Raw genomic sequence first — 23,883 nt, forward strand, 5'->3', positions numbered from 1 at the left:
CCAACCCCTTTGGCATTTCCAGTAAAGCTTAAGGCTGTGTGTGTGTGTGTGTGTGTACATCTGCTTCTTTGCACCAAATTCTTTTGGCATCTTTTCAAGGCAACGGCTGCTGGAATGAAGGAAGGAAGGAAGGGCTTTTTATCTGGACCATGTTGGTGTGAACACAGAGGTTCCTCACATGCTCATCGGAGACCTTGTGGCACAAGAGTGCAGCTTCGGGGTCATCGGGGCAGCAGAACACACAGAAACAATGGGAAATGCCAAGAGAGGGAAAGACAAATAAAGGAAATATAAAAGTGTTTCCCGTTTGATTAAAAAGGATCTGACTGAAATCATGTGTTGCACCTGTTGTTGTTGTTACCACACAAAAACACATGGGATCAACTGTGGCACTTCAGTTTTCAAAACCGTGTTATTTAAATGTAAAAACCTCAGCTGAGTTTCTAATTATTATTGTTATCATTTTAAAGGGGTACTATTGCTATAATTTATTTGAAATGATCAAAATCGCCGCTGTAGACTGAGATATCCTGGGACCCCAAAACACTGGATCCTACATTTCCCATAATGCAAACTGATAATATCTGTCATTACCGTTCAGCACTGGATTTCCCATAATGCAATTTTCATTTTTTCATTTGTCCATTCAACAGCGTCTGAATTTGATGAGTTAAATCAGTGGTGTTCCTTTAAAAGTGCAAGTGCACATGAAACCACTAGAGGGCGACAACAAATAACACAATTTAAGAGCTGGCTGAGGTATACACTTGTCTGAGGAAGGGTGCAGAAGTATTTATTTTGAATACTCTCATTTCAGTGGATCTGCCAGTGGGTCCAGGGATGTGCATCCCAACATGTGTCTGTTACTCTGTTCATCGGACTGACAGGAGATGCTCCACGTCGATGCGCCTTTCCTTCACCTATGTGGGGAACTCACACGAACGGCTACACCTGCGACAGTACCGTCTTAATAAATGTGTTCTTATATACATATCTATTGTAAGTGGACCACTTATATCCAGAGCTGAAACAATAAGTTGATTAATGGTGATTCATTAATCGTTACACTTTCTTGCTTGCAGCTGTTCAAATGTGAAGATCTGCTGCTTTTGTCTGTTTTATATTTTTGCGTATTGAATATATTTAAGTTTTTGATGGCTGCTCCGGTAAAACAAGACTTTGGATTCTGATTGTGCTTTTTAACGTTTAATAGACCGAAAAGAAATTGGTGAAATGTAATAATACTGAAAAGTACTACTTAATTCATCTATTCAAAATGTAGGTGTCCCGGTTTGCATACAGCTAAAACTCTTAAAAACAGCACTGATGTCCACATCTACATGTAGAATATTCACTTCACTACATCTGGCTTCATGCGGGAGCAGTAGCTAATGTAAACCTGTTTTAAGTGATGATGATGATGATGATGATGATGATGATGATGATGATGATGATGATGATGATTAACTGACCTGCTCACCTGTGACTCACTCAATAGAGCTTTTTCACAGGAGATATTCTAGTCAGGTGTTCCAGTCCAAGCATTGACGGTATAATAGTGACAATATAAGCACCGTAAGTCCATAATGTCATCATTCATGTTATTAATAACATTTCCTACTGTGACATGTCACAATATTACGCTCATTATATATGTAAGCAAGAGTTCCAGCATTTATAATATTATGCCTTTCTTTCGCCAATGCTCTGCGTTCTCGTTGTCAGCTTGAAGCTTTCCTTTTCACCCAGAAAAGACTGTTTTCACTAAAACTACCTTGATTTCAGTGACATTGAAATTCAAAGCCTACAATCAGTCGCAGCTAATAATAACACCGACATGGCAACAGCCTGGCTTTGAGCCTTAGAATGGCAAATGTTGTATCTATAAATGAGAGAATTTTTTAACCACCATTGTCAAATACAACTCTAAGCTATATAATGAAAATATCCATATATATATATATATATATATATATAAACACTGTAAATATGTACCTTCATGTATATTAAGGGATATAATGTATCATGGCTATTACACAAGCCACTTAATATGCAGTCCAGCACACACCCACACACACTCCTGTTTACAAATAGAAACAATTTGACTTGTATAAAGACATTTGCATGTTGCAGTTTATTGATGCTTTTTATATGTATTATATGCATTTCCCCCAACTTGTATGCACATAATACTTAGTTCAGTTGTGTTTGTTTTCACTTGTTTTTAGCTGCACGATTATTTAAATTTATATATATATTTTTTTAATGTGTTAGAGGGAATAATTTCCTCCACTAGTAAAAAAAATCTGGCCTTTCTTGCATTTTTTATTGTGTATTTTCGGATTCTCCGTTTGCAAGCTGTTATTTATGCTTTCGTGCACGCAGAGAGGGAGAAGGCAGAGGTGTTGGCGTTGGATGCGAGCGCGTGGAGCAGCCAGCGTGGGTTTAGTACAGGAGGAGGCTCTGCGGGGCTGAAGGCTATAATATCCGAGAATTCAAATCATCATCAGCATCATCATCTGAACTAGAGGGGGGAGAAGAAGAAAAGCTGCTTACTCAAACCTCTTCCGCTCAAGCCCCTCCTCTCAGCCCTCCTGTCTCAAACTTGAAGATTGGCGGTGCCGGTTCGGCTGCAGCGGCGCGCCTCCTCGCCCTTCAACTGATTTGAAGAAGAAGAAGAAAAGAAAGAAAAAGAAAGAAAAAATGCCCTTTTATATCGGACACCACCGCTGCACCTGTCCCGACCGAGAGGTGACTATTTAATGAAGCGTAATGGTCGTCAATAATACTTCAAAAAGAGGAGCAGCGGCGCCGATGGACAAACGCATGGACTCGCTGGAACAACCGCGGTTACAACAAGTAAGTAAAATACTATTTTAATCACGGGGATTGAAAACAATTAATTTAAACTCGTGTCACAGTTGTCGAAAAGTTATTTGAAGGTAGCAGGTCAACTTTCGCTCACCTGTCCACGTCTCGGCTGCCAGTGGCGGCTGCTGTTTTTAGTCACGTCCTGATTACGTCATCGAGCCCCGAGGACGTCTCCTCGCGAGGGGCCCGTTTTTGAATTTTAACGGTTGATTAAAAAAAATATATATTATTCCTAATTGTCTCGAAACTGCTGTCTTTAAATGTGACTTTGTGTTGACTTCTCGACATCTTTTAATCCAGGTATCTAACGTGTTTAATCTCAGTATTTCATTTAAAAGTAGCGTGTTCACCTTTAATTTGCTTTAAGTGCTGTTTAATTTTCTCCATTTTTTTTCTCTCTTTACATTTCTAGATAAAAAACATTTAAGTTCGGTGGTCGAAGAAGTACTTGCACCCTTTACTTAGGTTGCGTACAAGTATTGATTCCCAAAATGTAACAAAATACATCTTTACAAGTGTCCCACAAGCCAAAGTTTATTAATATTATCAAAAGTACATACTGGGTAATTATTTGTATTGCTATAACGCTATTTATATCTAAGCAATGTTGTAGCTGCTCAAGTAAATATAATTCCAACACATATAGTGTTGGGTGGTTTACATTCTAACATAATATCATATTTCAATAATTGGACAGATGTTTTGAATAAAAAAACATTATCGGCAACGTAACTGTCGCTGTCGGATAAAAAGTGCAATATTTCCCCCCCGAAATGTTGTCGAGTAGAATAATAAACTAGCATGAATATATAAAAGCAAAGGTACCTTAAAATGATGCGTGTAACTACAGCTTCAGTTATAATATTACAGAGCTATGACTCGTGCAGTATTCAACATGTATTGCGTCATTTGTATTTGGCTTATTAATTATATCTCATCCTGTTTCTCCAGACTTGCTTTGCAGCTCAAACTCTTCTGCATGATCGGCTCCTAAGAAACCGAATATCTCTTTTATATCCGTGATTAACAAACACGCCTCGGGGGAACGGGCCGGAAGAAAAGGCCGATTTCAGATGAATTTCTGTTTTTCAGTTGCCACGAGCAACACACGCTGAATGAACGCTCGAGCTGAGTGCATTCGTTTTCCAGGCCCTCGTCATATCAGCTTGAATATTAGAGACCACCCACATAATTACCATTGTTTTTATGATACCTGTCATAATATTACACTTCAAAAAATAATGCTGAAAGCCACACTTAACTCATTATTGAGGGAGGCTCTTTGTCGACAAGACGACAGCGTCACATTTTATTCTAGCCTTTGGTAAAGCAATGCTTCCATGCCCACGTGTACAGTGAGGGTTGAAACTGTCAATGTGTGTTTGGAAATATATATTATATAAACATACAAATACTAAGTATATTCGTCCTCAAACAGTCCTCAATCCAAAGATTTTCAGTTTACCAGGATATTAAAGATTCTTCAACCATATTTTATGGCATTTCTGATGAAAAAGGACTTTTGATGAAATACTGTAGTTTCCAATTGATTTGCAAAAAAATGGCAACTGTCCTCCGGTTCTCTGTTTTTGGGTTGTTGGACTGCTAGACCGATGAAACAAGACATCTAATATAAAGCAGAACTAGTGGTTAGTTATTCTGGTGGATGAAGGAAATGATAACGATCTTTACGGAGACGAGACACGGAGATAAGCCCCGCCCCTCGCGGAGCATCTCGACGCTCATGGCGAGAACACGGCGAACGGTCGAGCGAGTAAACTCACGCGTTTTGAGCGACGCGAAAAATCGCTTCGCTTTTGGTGTGAAGGCACCTTTACATTGGATGAGGGTCAGGAAGAGAGCTCTTCAACCAGTGTTGACAGGAGGAACTACAAAAAACAGTCTTAATGTACAGAACATGCGAACAATATATTAAGATAACCCCGAAACAACGCAGACTTCTTCTTCTAACAGTTTCACTCTCTCCCTCTCGCACTCTCTGTAGTCTCAAGGCAAAGGAGCTCGAAGTAAAGGCCGATTTAAAGGTTCAGACGGCAGCACCTCCTCCGACACCACAACCAACAGCTTCGTGCGCCAGGTGAGGATGCCCTGTTGGCTACTCGGGAACATTTAAACTTTGGGTTGCACACGTGGCTTCGGGGTGACCCGGAAGTCCTCCGTTGAATCCGTCTTGGAATCTTTCTACAGAAAAAAAGCATCTTAATTCTTTTTCTTTTTTTAAGATCCAAGGGTATCTGACCATTTCCTTGCTACAGTTGCTTCATTCAGGAATGTCACATGCCTAAGTGTGTTAATCCCTGACGGTAAATGCAACCTGGCATAAGAGCCTTCCTCAGTCATCATCATCCATCAGCGGTGAGATGTGCCTTGCGGTGAAGGCCCTCTCTAAACACCGTCGGGTACAGTATGTTAAGTGGAGGCTTCTCGCCGCGCCGCGTCCTCAGCAGTGACACGGCGGCCTGTTATAAAGCAGACTCCGCGAGGTACACACTCGATGCGTCTGGTATTCGTTGAGCGGACCCGCGAGGGACGGGACGGGCCGGGTTAAGGACGCGCGCCCCTTGCCTAAATGTTTCTGCCTTTTTTGGAGGAGGCGTACGTGGCCTCGTCTGGGAACCCGGAGGGGAACGGAGCCTCCCTGCTCGCCGTTCGCTCCGTCTCAAGGCCGACGGAGGGGAACCTCTGACAGAGCCGCTCATCCTCAGCTCAGCGGAGCTGCTTGGTGAGAAGCGGTCTGGTTCTTGCCACCACCCGTGGGAGCTCATGCCCATTCCCACAGTCCTGTCCCACGAATGAGGAGTTCCCCTTTCCACTCTGAGTCATCGCGGATAAACCCAATCGGCCGAAAGCGAGCGTCATTCCGCGACGCGACACCACATCTGAAATGATACAGGCCAATAAAGCGAGGGACGGTCGAGGGATGTGGTGAGGGCGGAGGAGTGATGTGTTTCAGGGTCAGCGAGGCCGAGCACAAATACCCTCTTTGAGATATTTGCCGCCAGAGGGCCTCAGAAATAGCAGACCTTCCAGTAACTTCTCCTCTGTTTAGATAACAACGTAAATACTCTTTTTCATTTGCGTTATCATAACAGCCGCCTTCATCTGGCCGCATTTCCCTCACCCTCGATGCTCAATCACGCTGCCTGTGATCATTTTCACTTTTCACAGAAGGATGAGGATGTAACATTTCGATCGCCGAGCTGAGGGAAAGAATGAAGCCAACCTTTGGGGCTGGTGACCTCACTGCCTCTTCATCAGCCTGTCATCTGGGCCTCCTTTCTCTTTGTGTTATCCTTTCTCTCCTCACATCAACAGTCGAAGCTGCTGGTTTTCTAAAGAAGGTCTGCGTGACTGGATTCAAAATTGCGATTGCGATCGTTTGCTCTCCCTTCTCTCTGCCCTGGTGGTGTTGTTGTGCTTCGTAGTTCTGTATTCCTGGAGGCGTCCGAAGGACCGATGAGGCCTGCCGAGATCACCCTCCACCGCCGGTCCGATCGTCAAAAGAAGCCGCTCTCCTGTAAATGCGTATGAACGGCTCCTAAAAGACAGGATTACTCATGCCGCTGAGGGCAGAGGGCAGACAGAAGAAAAAAAGGATGAGAGACGTTCCCTGTGGTCGGGGCCTGATGCCCGGGGGAGTGTGGAGGAGGCTGGGAAGGGTGGAGGTCCGGGCCAGACCGAACTGCTCAGCCGTGGGAGTAGCGGGGTCAGTGTTGAACCGGAGCTCAGCTGTCCATGGAGCAGGAAGAAGGGCAGAACTGTCACAGATTTGTCAGGAAACTCAAACAATCGGGAGGATGTTTCACTTTTATTCATCTGCAGAGCGGCTACAGATGCTAATAAATAGATCAAGATTAGGATCATGTCCTCTCGATCATTTCGTTTCGCGCTCTGCTTGGGTTTCCTTTTACAGTCCTGACATTTACGTCGACTCATTTTCTCACGAGGCAGAGAAACAGATGTTTCAACATCCAGCAAATGAAAGCTCACACCTGTTTGACTTTTTGGGGAAATACGCTTCCTCGTTTTTTTTTGAGTGTGATTAAGAAGATTGATACTTACATGTCGGGAAATATAAACCTGGAGGCGGCCCCCTTGTTTGTTTGATCTGCACAAAAAAACAAGATGTAAATGTGACAATTTACTGACTATTTTTGAACTGGGAGCAAGTGCTAGGCACCCATGAAGAAATATTCCAGCACATAAACCACCGTAAACTGTTATTTACTTCTTCTGATGAAACTAAAAAAGATGCAAGCTAATGCTAAACTAAGCTGGCTTTTGCTTCATATTTAAAGTACCTATATGAGTGGTTGAACTCGGGGCAGGGTGAGCTTGTTTTCCAAAAACAACACAGTCGTCTCTAAGTTTTCCAACAAAGTGATTATGTGATCATGTTGGAAACTCAACACGTCCATAGGTGTACATGGGAGTGATGGTTCACCTGCCCTTGAAAGCAAGTCTGCAAAAGTTTGTCCTAAGTCGGGAATTTAAAAAAAAGACACAAACTCCAAAAAGTGGGATCTCTAATGATGAATGTTTCAACTTCATTCTTTCCCTTTATGGCTGAGAGACTGATGAGCTTCCCCTGAGGATGTCAGTTTGCCCACCGGCTCTCGCGGAGATATTGGATTTAAAATGTAGTTGGAGATACCGGGCTTCAAAAGTGATCACCGAAGTCTTTTATGTAACTGACGGGTATCACGTGAAGAAAAGCAGACGCTTGAAGGACGTGAAAGGAAACAAAGAAAAGCAGGCGATGAAATGCCTGAACCGATCTGATATCAAAGCGCCTGTCAAAAAGGATTATTGGGGCTCATGGAAGGACAACTTTAATGAAAATGTTGCTGCATTAGAACAAAATAAATCGTAACAGTGAGGATTTTTTTTTAATACAGTAGTTCAAACTGTGGTTTGCTTAACACGCAGAGTATTATGTCATAATTAAGCTCCTGCTGCTTCCCACACTCTCACTGTTTATGCAAATGGTTGCACCAGGCTCTGGATCGCCTCCACCTCCATATACAACCGCGTCCCGATGTCTCTCCGCTCAGCTTTTCCATGGCACATTGTTGCAGTCCGAGCCGAGAGGGCAGAAAAGTCCTCTCAATGGATATAATGCAAGAGCTTGTTCATGGCCCTGATACTTATCGGATCTGGCAACCCCCGACTTCTTAAGTAACAGATACCAGTTCCATACTGTGGTGGTGTGGAGACGCTGCCACTGGAAATGTTGGAAACGTTGAGTGTAACGTTAACCCTGCAGACCCTTTCAGGAATTTTGAGCGACGCATGTCGTAGTTTTTGGAGAGCCTCCAGAAACATCGTGGAAAACTACGACATATCAACACACATATGGCTCACATGAGTTTTCTGGCACAGAAATGCATTCATGATTCATGGTGGTTAAATCCTGGAAATGTTGAACGCGCTACTGCTCAGCCAGACTTCATCGCAGCACCAGGTCGCCATCTAGTGGCACGAAGAATAAGTACTGCTATTTTACGTGAGATACATTATCATTATTACCTTCGCATTGAAAATGCCGAAAGGTTATGTTTTGATCGCCGTGTATTTATTTATTTATTTATTTATTTGTATGCGTGTTATTCGCAAAACTAAAAAAGTATTGAACCGAATCGCATGAAATTTGGTGGGATGATTGTTTATTATCCGGGGACCAGTTGATTAGATTTTGGGATCGATCGGGTCAAAGGTCAAGGTCAAAGGTCATGAACAGGTCAAATCTTCTTGAATCACATGGAATTTGGTGGGATGATTGGTTATTATCCGGGGACCATTTGGTCATGGATAGGTCATGGATAGGTAAAAATCTTCTTTTTACCATAGCACGGTCAATTTTTATCCAATTGGCATGCAACTAATGCCAAAATGTTCATAATTCAATGCCCAATGTTGTGATATGCGAAGGTATGCGCTCTACCGAGTGCCCATTCTAGTTAATATCTGTAATTGTCCTTACTAGGGATGCACCGATCTGATCGGCGCCGATCCATATCGGCCGATATTCCCATTATCGGTTTTGATCGGCGTTCTCAAAACGGCCGATCAAAACGGCCGATCAGATAATAATAATAATAATACATTCAATTTATAAGGCGCCTTTCAAGGCACTCAAGGTCGCCGTACAACATATTTAAAAAATGGACACAATTAAAAAGCAGAACAGTTAAAAGAAACAGAACATGATGACGTAACATCTGCGAGAACTATCAGAGACGTTTCAATCGCCGCGCACCACAACGGAGACGATGCGCCCGGTGAGGGCCGGCAGAGTGCAGAGGACCACAAGGGGATCCTCACGCACCGAGCGGCGTCCCCGTCCCCCGAGTTGAATCTCTGGGTCGACTCAGCCGACTCTCACATGTCTGAGCCCCTATAGACTGATGCTCACGGTAAACACATTCGATCGGGAGCGCGCGAGGGTTTTGCTGAAGTTAGCGGAAAGAACCACGTGAAACAACATCCGTTTATCAAAATAAGATGTCGACAAATCATACACGGACATATAAAAGTAAACAATGAACTGATTTTGTATCTTTATAGATCGTTTCTGAGATTTAGCTTAGATTATGCTAACATTAAAACATTTTTACTGTACCAAGGAAGAGTTTATAAAAATAAGTCAGACTTTTGTATGTTAAGAAAAGTCCTGTATATAGATTTCCCCAAGAGTTCCAGGAAATGAATGATGCAGATGTGTTCCATACATATCTGAAATCCCCTACAATAGCAATCAAACAATTTTAATGTATCAATTAGGACATTTTTAAAAGTAAAAGTCCTAAATGTTTAAAGAAATCGGTCATTTCTTTAATGTTTGAATTGCTTTATATATGTATTTCCTCATAGTCCTAGGCAATAATGCCACACAATAAATAGAATGCTTCAATCGACACCGTGATCGGTCATCGGTATTATCGGATCAGCAGATACTGATTTCAGTGATCGGTGATCGGCACCAAAAACCTGATCGGTGCATCTCTAGTCCTTACTATTTCCCATTAATACCACCTAGTTAATACATGTTTAAAATATATTTAGTGAGTAAAAAGCAAAGGTGAAAAAGACCTACAAAATACATTAAAAACGCTAATGTTTTGCTGAAAGTCACTTCAGGACTTGATGCCTCACGTTCACAGGGACCTGAATCCAAGTTTCTCAGCCTCCACACTGAGTTACAGCGAAGGCTAAATTAATTTGTCAATATGAGGAGACACGACCCCCCCCCCCCCCCCAACCCTAGTGGACAAATCCAATGCTTCCTGCTGTTATGCGCCTTCAAAGTCTACCATTTACATAATGCCCATTAAAATGCCACACCGGACAGCTTATTCATTTCTAAAGATCGATGCAGAATGTTTACACACTTTACTAAACCACTGAGCAGAGAAGTGCTGCTGATCATTCTCACACTTGTAGAACTATGTTAGTAGTGATTGGAGATTTCCAGTTTATTACCAGGACGAAGAAAATTTAGAAGCTGCAAGGTGGTCATTTTAATTTTTGACAATTTCCCTTTTGAAAATGTCTCACGACTAGCGATTTGTTTCTGCTCTGTTCATAAAGTGCATCCATAAACGACTCACCGCGCCCTAAACGGTGCACTGGGAGAGTACACCTCCTTGAGTTCTTCCCACGGCTGCATTTCATTATCTCATCCTTATTAAAGTTTGCTCTCGTCATTGGGCGTCTGCTTCCTCTGTGATGGATTGAGTTGGTCGTCCGGGTATAGTGAAGGAGCCTCGGGAGAAGAATATACAGCATGTTTCATTGTCTTTCTCATATATTAATTGCTTCATCACAGCGGGTGTCGATCTGCTTGTGAATAATAGTTTGGTTTACGTGCTAATCTGATGCGTTGTGTAAAGTAGTCCTAAAACTGGGCACTTCGCAAATGATGGAAAACAGGCTTCCGGACGCGCGTGAATTAAGTTATCAACGTTTAATGGCAGGAAGTGTAAAACAAACATTCAAGGCCTCACGAACGTGATCTTCATCGGCTCCTCCGCCCTCCTTCCGGCGTCGAGAATACCTGTGGAAGAGACCCGATTTCTCTAATCCACGGAGTTTTATACTCGATGTCCCTGGCCCCGGTCAAAGCGTCACTTCAGGTCAAGTCGCTAAACAAGTATTTTCACAATAAGAGTCCTGTCTTGTTATTGTCCGCATTAAAGTCACTTTCACAATAAAAGTCTCTTGTTTTTGTAAGTCACTTCACGGAATTCAACCGGCCTCGTCAATCTATAATACTAACATACAGTCACTCTCATGCAACATACATTAATTCTTGCCATTTACATTTGCAAAGAGTAAACATTACCCCTATGCTTCATAATACATTAATAACAATATCAATATTCTCCCTAATATTTTCTATTATAATATCTTTCTATATGTATTAATTTAAAACATAAGACCTCTGCAGATGTTATCAAAATAAACTATTACAACCTAACAGTTGGCAAAACAGGACAAGCTTTTTAGAGTCAATTCATTTTAAAGGTGCACAATGAACACAAATGAAACAATATTTGAGATGATCGTCGTGTTTTTCTGTATGAATTTGTCTGCAACAGCTTCTCTAAGGTGGACAGGCTCTGACAAATGACCCGAGAGGTCGGATTCCCTTCGCACTTTAAGGTGCACTTCGCTCCAGTTACAATGATGCTCGTTCATCATAGCTGACACCTGTCAGCCGGTGAATTATTGGCAATGTTGATGAAAGACGGAGCCAGATGTATGTTGTGTTGAGTGACTGTGAGACCGGAGCAGGAGATGCATGTTGCTACTCTTCTGATACTATCATTACCTTCGCATTGAAAATGCGGAAGATTATGTTTTGATCGCCGTGTATTTATTTATTTATTTGTATTTATGCGTGTTACTCGCATAACACAAAAAGTATAAAACCGAATTGCATGAAATTTGGTGGGATGATTGGTTATTATCCGGGGACCATTGATTAGATTTTGGGATCGATCGGGTGAAAGGTCAAGGTCATGGAAAGGTCAACATCTTCTTGAATCGCATGAAATTTGGTGGGATGATTGGTTATTATCCGGGGACCATCTGATTTGATTTTGGGATCAATCGGGTCAAAGGTCAAGGTCAAGGTCATGAAAAGGTCAACATTTTTCTTTTTACCATAACACGGTCAATTTTTATCCAATTGGCATGCAACTAATGCCAACATGTTCATAAATCAATGCCCAATCTTGTGATATGCGAAGGTATGCGCTCTACCGAGTGCCTGTTCTAGTTGATGATGGTATCATTAATTCCTTAATCCATATTACTAGTTAAGGAAACCACCAGAACCAAATTGTAGCTAAGTTTAGGGGCTTTTCAAGCTTGCATTGCCTCCTTTGGGTTAAAAAGTTCAATATGATATATTGCAATACCCGATATTATTATATATGGTGTTGAGTGTGTTTTTATCTCCATTCAGCTTTGTCTGACAGCATAACTCATGTTGGTATGTTGCTGATGCCAAACTACAGCCCCTCTGTGGCTCCTCTGATGGAGTGTGTGTTGCAGCCGATGAGGCACACTGCCCTTTCCTTTGTAAAGTCAGTTTTATACTCGGCTCTGCACAAGATTTAGATGGAGCACAATGTCAGCCACACGCCGTCTTACAGCGGGTTGGTAGTCTTGAGAAACCAGCAAGAGCATCCCAGGTTTATAGAAACGATCTCAAGAGCAGAACTTTCTCCCCCAAAATGATCCTGAGATCCATTTTTTTTAATTTTTTTTATTTATTGATTGCTGTCAGGATGTAGCGATAATTTCAACACATATATTGAAATTATTATTATTATTATATATATTAACAATATATATATGTTATTAGATTTAAACAATGATTTTTCTTTACCGTAGCTTTAATTATCTTAATGTCTCAAGAGTCATTCATTTCAAAAAGCATATGAAAGGTACTACTTTACATTTTCAATAAACCCTTTTAATAACAACTTTGTGCTTAATAAATACGAGCAGAACTTTAAATAAATAAAATGAATGCATGTGGAGAGATTACCAACGGCTTTACAAAATTCTACCATCTAGTCAAATTCAAAGCCAATGTTATTGAACCGAGTTGAAGCGAGCTTCATGTTGAACACAGTCGATGCAGCTTGTGTTCATTTAAAGCCATAACTTGTTTACTCGAATGCCCGCTGATTAACGTCGATCACAAACCTCCTTTGAATTTCGAGGAATATCTGCTATTCTGTTAGTATTCCTAGCCTTCCCAAACGTCTCGAATCGATGAATTATTTGCAGGATATTTAAAAGCCGAGGGCATTTTTAAATAGTTCAAATTCTCTGCACCCCTCTGTGTGCTCTCACTGCCAGATGAGATTCAAAACCACGTCCACGGCCGCGTATGTGAATATCCCCTCTGCAGCCCATCGGCACGTGTGTCTCTTCTCGAAACACTGAGGCAGAGAGGCAGAATGCGCGCGCTTCATGCTGACACAGCGGTTACGACTCCTCAGTCTGGACTCCATCACCGGACGAGCGGAGCGGAGGTGTGAGACGGCTTGATCGCGCTCGCGCCCTGCACTCGCACTCGGCTTGACTTCACTGTGCTCAGCCGCTTCCCGCTGCATCGCAGGCATGTTGCGCTCTGCCGCTCGGCTCTCTGCACAAGACACACACACACACACACACACTGTGGACAATGAAGCACAGCACAGTCTCTGCAGCCACCGGTAGACGTGCCAGCCACTCGCTCAGAGAAATCACGAAGGCTAACGCAATGCAAAGGAGGACTGCGAGACACACAGGGAGGAAAACAGGAAGAGAGTGATGAGGCAATACAATCTGAGAAAGAAAAGGGAGGCTATATTTCAAAAAGAGTGTCTGTGTGTGTGTGTGTGTGTGTCAAGCTTTTAGAGCAGACTGAACCTTGCATGAAAGGAGGTGGAGAGTTTCGAGGAGGCAGCGTCCTCCATTAGGAAGCAAGGAGCAGCGGTCAATAAAGGACACTCAGAACTCCACCTCCTTCACATGCTTGGAAGGAACTTGTTTGTGTGTGTGTGTGTGTTTATGTTGATGATGAGGATGATGATGATGATGAGTGTCTAAATCCACCAGTCGTTGAACCAGCGTGCCAGCCAGCAGCTGTGCCTCTCTGCCGCCGCAGCACTGCAGAGGATTTGTCCGCCCGGAGGATCTGCTGGAGCGGTCACAGCATTTCGGGGTGGGGCGAACACTCCGACCCGCACCCCGCTGGGAGCCCGAGGACACTCTGCTGCAACAGTCTGGGGACGGGTCGAAGATGAAGAGGAGGAGGAGGAGGGGGGCATTGGAATCCCACTTCATGAATCCCGAGAGTTTCTGAGTCGGAGGGGAAGGAGGAGGAGTGGGGGGGTGGACAGAAGTAGGGGGCTGGTGTGGATCCCTCAGTCCTCTCCTCCCTCTGCTCACTCCTCCGTCAAGGATCTCCTCTGCCCTCGTCGTCTCCTCTGCGTCGTTCGGCGGTCCGCAGCCCGGCGGGCCGAGCGTGCCGGCACGGACCGAGGCTGAGCGGATGCTGCCGCCTGACGGGGAGTCTGCGAGGCGGCCGTCCGCTCCCCCCCCGCCCGGGTCCCCTTCATGCCGTGCTGTGGGCTGGGCCATCGCCGGAGAGCACAGCTTCCATATGTGAGTTTTGAGGTTTTGAGAGATGAGGAGAGGCTGATGAAGCCGGCAGTGAAAGACACGACGTGATTAAAATGTGCTTGATTGCGATTCTTTCCCGATGAGTTATGTATGAATAATTGATGCCGGTGTCTCACTTCATGCATAACTTCACTCAAAATGTCAGTGTTGCTTCAAAGCACCAGACTGAAAGGATCAGGGTACGCCTGCCAGCTTTGATCAGCGTTCTCTCCCTTTCTCTCTCTCTCTCTCTCTCTCTCTCTCTGGATCTCTATCCCGAACCCATCCTGAATGCTGCAGGATTGAGATGAAACATTTCAGCTGCGCCGGCCTGACAGTTTTCTGCAGAGCTCTGTTCCTGCCGCCAGACGCGATAAATCTTTTATTTTCATATTTATTCCGGGACACAGCTGAGGTTGTAACGTTGTTGAACGCAGAGGGTTCCGACGGCGGGTTGACAGCTCCACTTTATTGGGCTGTGTTGGTTTATGTCATGTGTCCTTTGTGTTTTAATGCCTGGCGTTCAAAGCTGTGTACTATGACGATAAAACCACCGTGGCCGTTCGCTGTAATGAAATGCAGTCAGAGGAAAATGTGGCCGCTATTACTGGAGATGATACATTTGATGAGACATCCTCTTTTTGTTATACTGTCATTAATGTTGTCATGCAGCAGTGGTTGCTTACTGTGGACTCCCTTGTGCATTTCTACCAGTGTATAGCTCTGGTCTCCATTACACTGTTCCACTCAGAGCAACGCAAAACAAATTGGATTCAAACCAGTACTGCACTGGTCCTCCCTAATTGATTTCTACCACTAGATGTCTCTCTCTCTCTCTCTCTCGGTGTACATTTTACATTTTATTTTCAGAAATGATCTCCAAATACAAACCAGAAGCTCGTTGGACGAAAGGTGTCCGACGACAAATTGATTAATAATCAGCAGATTAATCTTTATTTGCAGGTTTTATAAATGACACCTTCTGGCTTCATACAGACTGAAAGAAATGTTTTAGAGTACAACTTTCAAACAATGTCAGATACTGATGCTGATTCATAACTTGATTAAGGGATTAATAGTGTTGCTTATAAAATATAATACAATTGTGAAAAGGCCCGATAACGAGGCCTAAATTCACACAATGGAATGAGCGAAGTTTGATGATTTTTACTGAGATAATTACCAAACGGTTATTTTTCTGTGAGTTGTCTAATTGATAGATAATTGTTTCAGCCCTAACATACACATTTACTACCAGGTCACAAACACCAGCTTCAAAATAAACAACACGCTCATGTAAAGTCTCCTGACTTAAATGTTGGATGACACAACTGATGCGATGCTCAGGGCTGCAAGTGAAGCACCGGTTATGTAATTAAAGACATTCAGCTTCTCTTTTGAGAAGGGACCCAGACTCTTTGGCCCATTATGACGTATTCGGTCTCGAAATGTGGACTTTGAAGGGTCCGGCTTCTGAATTTTGAAGCTGGACTATGTCTCAGAGACGGAAAGCTGCAGTTTGGTGACGCGATTTTGTTTTGCAGGATGCGTTATGCTCAATCAACATGTACCGCTCGACTGAGTAAGCTTTAATTTAACTGAGTGGATTAGTGTAGGACCAGCTGCTGATACTCCACATCGGACAATCTAAGCCTCGTGTGTAAGGTGTTTGCATGAAAACAAACCCTTCAGTGTGGCGGAGCATATTCTGGCAACATGTGTTTGGGTTTTAATTACTGCGCTCAAACTCAGCATGAGAAATGAACGAGTGCTCTCAAAACCAGAGCTTTTGGCTCACAGAGCCATTCAGTCCATGCAACTGTAGCCAGTGCTGACCTCGAGAGGACCTCAGCTGTCGTGAGACGGGACTCTTTCTATGACGTTCCGCTCACATGTTTCCAATATGGAGCTCCGAACCGCCGCTTTACGTCTGAAATGGGGCAGAACCTAATTCTGCTCAGGGTGGAATGTGGAGCGTGGAGAGCCGGCCGGATGGGACTCCGTCTGACAGACTGAGGGGCCGGTCCCAGACACTCCTCACGGAAACTCGGCTAATTGATGACAGCAGGCCCGACTCCGCTCCCCCGTTTGTTCTCCAGACGTACCCTCGCTCGCCGCGACGCAGCCGCGGCGCTACTGTCGGTAAACTGAGCCGAGAGCCAATGAAATGCACAGAAAGTTTATCATGTGTACAAGTATTTTGGAAGTATGTGGGACACAATGCGGTACAGAACAATACTATAATCAATAATCATTTACAGACTGCTTGTAAAATCCGCTAATTATCATTTAAATAGTTTGGCATATTCCCTAAAAGTAATTCAAAGGGCGTTACCGACTGCAAATAACAGCATTCAAAACAAGAAGAAATGGGTCCAATTCATTATTTTGGAGCCATGAATATCTGAAAATATGTGTGTGTGTGTATATATATATATATATATATATACCATATGGTATTTAATGTGATGATTGAAGCGTTGACCTGCTGGGGGCGCTACAAGTTCCCCATAAAGAATGATAAATAGCAGATACGAAGGTATTACACAGAACTCTGTAATTATTCCCAGACAATACAGGGCTGTGTGTGTGTGAGTGGTGAGCTAATCTCCCATGGCGAAAGTGTGACCTGGAATTCCCAGTTTTCCGTGCTGTGGGATGGACGCCCAGAGAGGCGTGTCGGGCCAGCGCAGAGCAGACTGGAGCGAGGTTTCCTTGGCATCGCTTGTGCGTTCTTTCACTTTTCTTTCACAAGAGAATATGGAAATGCCCGTAAACCGAGCAGCTAATTGGCCACAGAGGCTCCGAGGAATGTTTCATATTTCTGTGGGTGTTTTTAAAATGTGTTTTCCTGCTTTTGCATAATCCAGCACCTCACCAATGGACTGGAAAGTGTGATCTCTATCTGTGGGGGGCAGGCCACTTTAGAGTCTAGCTTTGTGTCAGCCTGGAAACGCTGATGTCAGGGGCCCAGTTCGCTGTGTGAGCTGTAAAAGCTTCGCTTCACATTGAAGTCACGGGGGAGAAAAGACGTTCACCCCGTAAAAAAACATACTGTACTTTATGTTAATACACTAATGAATCAATATATCTCAACGGGTGGGCTCTCTGCTTGTTTGCCCATTATTTGGGGTGCCTTGGTTGCCGTATGGTTCAGATGCACATCCAGTATCCGCAGCATGAAAAAAGGTGTTTTTTAAATTAAACAATTTGCAGCCACAGCCGGGGCTGATGGCAATTGAGATGAAATGAAATTGAAAACTCTCATGGCCAGTTATGGTATATCTCTGCATGAGATCTATGCGCGTGAAGTAATTTACTCTCCGCAGTGAACGTTCATTTTATTGGAACACGTCATATTGGCTGCTTCACTGCTATCAGTGGAAAGCAGCTGCTTTGAGGCCATCATCCGTTTCTGGCACAATCTACTCAGTAATTCCATTTATTAGCATCACGTTACACTGCGACACATTGAGCCTTTAGGAAGAAATACGTCAGTCGTAGATTCTCTGCCGTCGGTGGAGCTGTTTTTATTTGCAATATATGAGACAAGGTTTATTTTAAGGTTCACTTCAATTCAATTGGACGCCATAACTCCTTCTCGAGTACTTTCACTTTGCACATCTTTATTCCCCACTGTGTCTCCTCCAGTCATGACCTGCAGAAGCTAAAGAAGCTGGAGACAAAATGGACAATCGGGGGATCATTAGAGAGATGAAAGAGAAAACGGCCCCTCGGACCGGGGCAGCCAGGCCGAGCCGAGCATCGCTTCAAACAGGAGCAGATGTTGTTTGGGGCCAATTAACGGCGGAGGGATGCAGACATCCTCGTGCACCAGAGGTGGGCTGCCAGCCCATATGGATACGAGAGGATTCATCAGAGTGGCAGACGTTACAAATGGATCCGGCGCTGTGTAAAGTCTTGCGTTAAAACTCCTGGAACCCAGGATTGGGTTTTAAGAGCCTTTTATTTGTGGCATTTGATGATCGCCATCGATGATTATTCACAAATTTAACAATGAATTCCTTTTTCAAGCAGGAATTACATTCTCTGGTTTCCAGCCTCTCAAATGGGACAATTTGCTGTTTTTTTTCTCTTCCATATTCAACAGTCACCTGTCAGGTTGAGACTGTTAGACTAAATAAGCACAATGAAGATATCTCTGTGGCCTATGGGAAATGATGAATGCCAGTTTTACAACATTTAACAGACGAAATGATCAATTGATGAATCAAGAACATAAGTGATTTGTAGGTCTTGTCAATTCTTTTAAAATAACCTATTACTATAAAATGTGGCCCTATTGTTGGTCATCTGAAGTGCTGTTGGTTTGACCCACTGCCTTTCTATCCCCATGGAACGCACTGGTTCACGTCTGTGTGTTTCCTACCACTGCTGTTCAGGAGATACGTTTCTTCTCTGTGGTTCAGGTAATCCGGATAGACTTGTGCAAACAGACGGGGGACGAGCGTGGAGCTGAGGCTGTGAGAGAGGAAGATAAGACGAGTGTGAGTGTGAGGGGGGGGGGGGGAGAGAGAACAACATCAGGAGGGTGGATTTAATTTAGTCTCAGAGAGAGTGAGGAGAGAGAATCCTTCGTTCCCTGAGCATCTTTTTTCTGTCAGGGCACTCGTCTCTTAGCAAAGAGGTGTCATGACAACAACAGGTGCCAGCCGGGCGAGGACACGCCCCCCTGAGAAGGAGACGGAGAAAGAGAAGGAAGCGTGTTCGAGGAAGGAAAGATCGGGAGAGGACGGGAGAAGAGATGAAAACACAAGAGGGGGAAGGCTAATGAGAGGAGGAGGCACCTCGGAGGTGAAGACGCCAGGTCAATGACATGAAGTTCCCCTCCGCGACTCCCTGTGTGTTTGTTTTTAGTTTCATTTGGTATCCGGAGGGGTCGGTGACCTGCCAGTCAGCGGCGAGCCCCGTGCTCTCCTCTGGAGAATCGGTACGTTCACCCTAATGTTTCTATAAGCTCGCCCCCCCCGGGAGCCGGCCGCAAAGATCCGCTCCGATTGGGCGCTCGCCGAGGCTCAGCAGGGCGGGGTTAAACCTGCTGGGATGCTTCATATTCATCCTCGGCGTGAACACATAATCAGTCCATCGGGTCACTGCGTGCCGTCAGGAGGAAGAGGCTCTGCCGGATGACTCTCATGTGAGCGCGACTTCTTTCTCTTCTTTTCTTTCCGCCACGTGAAGAAACAAACTGTGGCCATGGTTTCTGTTCTGCGCGGCGTGAGGCCTGATCCCGCCGACAGACGCCGGGTTCAGTCAGAGCAGTCGTTTGGGGTCGGCAGGTCCGCGGGGCGGATGATGACCCGCGGCTGAGCCCCCGGCCGTCACCCCTGATCCCGCTCGGACCGTGGGGCTGAAACCTGCCGAGGTGGGGGGAGTCTCCTCTCTCCGCGTTACCGGGCCCGCTCTCGTTGCCATGATCAAACAACCCAAGAACAAAAATGTCTCCTGGGTAAGTGAGGTGTGTTGGTGGGTTTTTTCCTCTTCTGCTCTTGAGCCACTCGCTCCTTCTGTCTGCGTGGCTCCGCCTACCTCTGCCGGGTCCCTTTCCGACCGCTTTTTGCATCGCAATTGATACGATTTTCTGGTTTGACAGATTATGTAGAGACTATTCCAGAATATAGCCATTGGCTGTTGACGCTCCTGTGCACAGTGGCTATTCCAAAGAGAGGCGTCGAGATTTAGCTATTATATAACTACAAGCTACTACATGCCCACTTTATACAATCTGGTTATCAGTCTGCCAACTCTGCCCGAGTTACAAGGAATGCAACTGGCGTTGAGTTAAGATGCGAGACACACTTGAAGCTTGAATCTCCAGGAAAATGCATCGTCTGTCGTAGATACAACACAATGGGTAGAATCGTATTTCCTGTCATGTTTTCCTCGGTTTCCTTTCACATGTGTAAGTTTGCCATCTGATTCTTTGCCAGTGCAGAAGGATCAGGGGAGATTAGAGTGAGAGTGACTTTGCAAGGATGAAATCAGCTACTTGGGGGGGGGGGGGAGGAGAGGATGTGATGGAGAATCTACTTTATATCTGTGGACCTTTTAAAATATATTTTTCTTTCTTGATCCCGCAGTCGTACTGCCTCCAGTCACTCGGCTCGGCCCGTTTGCGGCGTAATCTCTGTTGGTGGAGTTACTGTACGTCAGGTGCAAGTGACACACAGTCACGGCGTGATAAACCCGAGGCTTAATTCATCTCCATACGCACCACGTGCTGCGCTCTCCCAGACGGGCGTCCGCGTTTGACACGCCGATTATTACCTTCGCATTGAAAATGCGGAAGGTTATGTTTTGATCGCCATTTATTTATTTATTTGTATGCGTGTTACTCGCACAACTAAAAAAGTATTAAACCGAATCGCATGAAATTTGGTGGGATGATTGGTTATTATCCAGTGACCATTTGATTAGATTTTGGGATCGATCGGGTCAAAGGTCATGGTCAAGGTCATGAAAAGGTCAACATCTTCTTTTTACCATAGCGCGGTCAATTTATATCCAATTGGCATGCAAATAATGCCAAAATGTTCATAATTCAATGCCCAATCTTGTGATATGCGAAGGTATGCGCTCTACCGAGTGCCCATTCTAGTTTTGTATTTGTTTGTCCGGTATATTCTCCGTGTGCATCAATCGAGATGTGCATGTGTGTTTTCCTCCGGAGGGAAACACTGCTCCGCTTTAGCTCACGCCTCCCTTCTGCCGCATGTGTCAGCGCAGCTCGCCGCCCCCACTATGAACCACCATGACCATGGCTGCACACACAGAGGACCTTAATGAAAGTTGGCGTCTGGTGCGTGATGTCACAGTTTGCCTCGCTCTCTCAATTCATTGGCACCTGATGATTAACGTAGCGCAAGCTTTGATTTTTTGTCGGATACATTTTCATTAAAATGTCTTATTTTGGTGAATTTTTTTCATTTTGTTTTCTTAAATTAATAAAATGGAACGAAGAGAATATAACAATAAAATAAAAACAATGAGATTTTTTTCATTCAGTTTTTAAGGAAACACCCGTTGAGAATAATTTGTGTTCATAAAGGGGTACAGACTATTATACACATATAACATTAGTCATAATCACCAGACTCATAACTGTTTACATGGTCAAAGGATTGAAACGGGGAAGAACATTGTGATTAAAACCAGTTTTAACTGCCTATATAACATCGAGCATGACTCATTACATTTTTCATTTCAGATTCTATGCGTATAACAAGACTGTTCAAACTGATAATCATATGAACACGTTTAGAAACTCACTAATTATATATTTATCACACAAAAGGCGGGGAGGGAATCTGGCCATAAATATTCCTTGTCGGGTGTTCAAGGCACATTTTTATAAGCAGAGTTTATTACTTGGCCTTTGACATGCGTGTGTTTCAGGGCTCTTGATGAGCAACACGCTGATGATGCTTTTTGCTCAGTTTGACCAGCTGAGGGCCGGAAATGTAAAAACGCATCGCGCTTCCCCCACAACGCCCACAATGGCGTTATCAGCGGGGCCGAGTGGCGTTGATTAGCGAGCCGTCAGAGAGACAAAGTACCGAGAGGCTCAGATTACACGCAGCGGCAGAGCAGACAAGGTGAAGACCTTTAAGAAAACGCGTGGGAAGCTTGACGACATCGTGAGGAGTCTGGGACATGAAATATCCGTGCCCAATTTCATGAAAGGAGAGACGCCGGTGAGACATTTAGACTCTCCGAGCAATCCCCACCCATCCCCCGATCCTGCTCCCAGCATGTCATTTCATCATTTATTCAAATGTTTTTTATATTCATCATCCGGACTCGGCTTGCTTATATGTATTGCAGAAAGTGCAGCTCTGCTCCCAGGTATCTACTTGTCTATCCAATAAGCCTAATGACATTGAGGGCCACATTCATAATGACATTGGGAGGCAGTGCCAGGCAGATTAGGACTCCAGATGGTGCTGTTACTGCCCGACGGTCCGGCCGCACATGTACAGCTGCAAGAGGTCACATGTTGTCCAGTCCAGCTCGGCATCACGGCGAGTCTTCAGTCGCACGAACGCCGACAATCGCGAGCGTTCGCTCACGAGAGGGTTTCTGGAGTTTCAAAGTATGTTGGTCACCGTGTGGTGGTGTGTGTGGGTGTGTGTGTTTCTGTCCGCTCTTCATCGCGTTGTGTGGCTGAGTTGACCATGCAACAGATGTCACACTCTCAAATTAAAGCTTAATGCCCGGCCAGCTGAAGAAAAAACACTTCAGAGCTGGCCATGATACCACCGAGCTTAAACACTCGATTGTGTGTCTCTCTGTGTGTGTGTGTGTGTGTGTGTGTCCGCTCGTGCATGTCTGTGTGTTTCTGCTTGTGCCCATCTCGTGTGTGTGTGTGGGATCCGTGTGAGGATCTCTTCACTCCACATGATGATGATACTTGCTGGTTCGAGGAGCTCTTGATAATGACAACAACTCTTTTTTCCGCTCCTCTAAAAATCACCCAGAAGACACCGGTTATATTTTTAATAGCAACTGTAGCGCGGCAGTCAGCATTATCCCTTTCCGACTGAGGCAGAGAGGGGATTTTGTTTAAATTTTTTTTTTATGCCAGGCGTCAGCTGCTCGCACCCCTGGGTCATGGTACTCTGAACAAAAAACAGGGGATTTGCATAATTCATTGCAGTCGCTGTGGAACGGAGAGGCGACACAGGTGTCCTGGGCATTGTGGGAGAACGAGCATGCCGAAGAAGCCAAAGGTAAAGAAAAAAAACGAAACAAAATACAAAAAAAGACACAACCTGTTCTTGTTTCTGTGTGAAATCAGCAGCGTGTCTCTCTCTCGGACAGCAGCGCTGTGAGTCGGAGCGCTCGCTCGTTGTCTGAAAGCTTTCGCCTCACTCAGCTTAAAGGAAGCTTCTTCTCTGCGCCTGCGAATTGTTTTTTTTCCGGTGTGCGGTTTTGTTCGTGACGACCTCAGGCGTCTCAGTCCATGTCCTGTCCGTGAGGCCGGTCAACGTGGGCCTATACATACTGTAGGAAGTTCACCTTAGTTTTTAATCATGGATCCACGGCGGACTGCGTCGGCTCGTCCGGTCGTGCAGAAGGCATCGGCGCTCGGAGGTGGAAGACAATCTGCTGGCTCAGCTTTCTCTCGCCGTGTGCGTCGGACAGGTCTGGGGAAAGAGTCTGTCCACGCAGCTAAATCCTATCTTTGAAATCTCATTGAGATGGTTTGGTGCGGCATTATTTAATCTTCTTACACAATGTAGGCCAGTGTTCAACAACCTTTTAAACTTGTGATCCCTTGAAATTTAAGTTCGTCGTGTATCC

At 44.5% G+C, this 23,883-nt stretch overlaps 1 protein-coding gene across 4 annotated transcripts in view; it reads left to right on the forward strand.

The window, feature by feature from the left end:
* The first annotated feature begins 2,548 nt into the window (after positions 1 to 2,548).
* cacnb2a (calcium channel, voltage-dependent, beta 2a) overlaps positions 2,549 to 23,883 on the forward strand; it is a 62,808-nt gene continuing 41,473 nt past the window's right edge. For 2 of the 4 annotated variants that reach the window (XM_056433854.1, XM_056433856.1), the window contains exons 1-2: positions 2,549 to 2,859; positions 4,877 to 4,969. In XM_056433854.1, the coding sequence (XP_056289829.1) occupies positions 2,773 to 2,859; positions 4,877 to 4,969 (180 nt within the window). In that variant the 5' untranslated portion in view covers positions 2,549 to 2,772. Of the gene's footprint in view, positions 2,860 to 4,876; positions 4,970 to 14,337; positions 14,563 to 19,987; positions 20,039 to 23,883 lie in introns of those variants that run through there. The other 2 variants (XM_056433857.1, XM_056433858.1) reach the window with 2 other exon arrangements.

The sequence above is a fragment of the Pseudoliparis swirei genome, chromosome 16, assembly GCF_029220125.1.
Source record: "Pseudoliparis swirei isolate HS2019 ecotype Mariana Trench chromosome 16, NWPU_hadal_v1, whole genome shotgun sequence".
In the NCBI taxonomy this organism is placed as follows: Eukaryota; Metazoa; Chordata; class Actinopteri; order Perciformes; family Liparidae; genus Pseudoliparis; species Pseudoliparis swirei.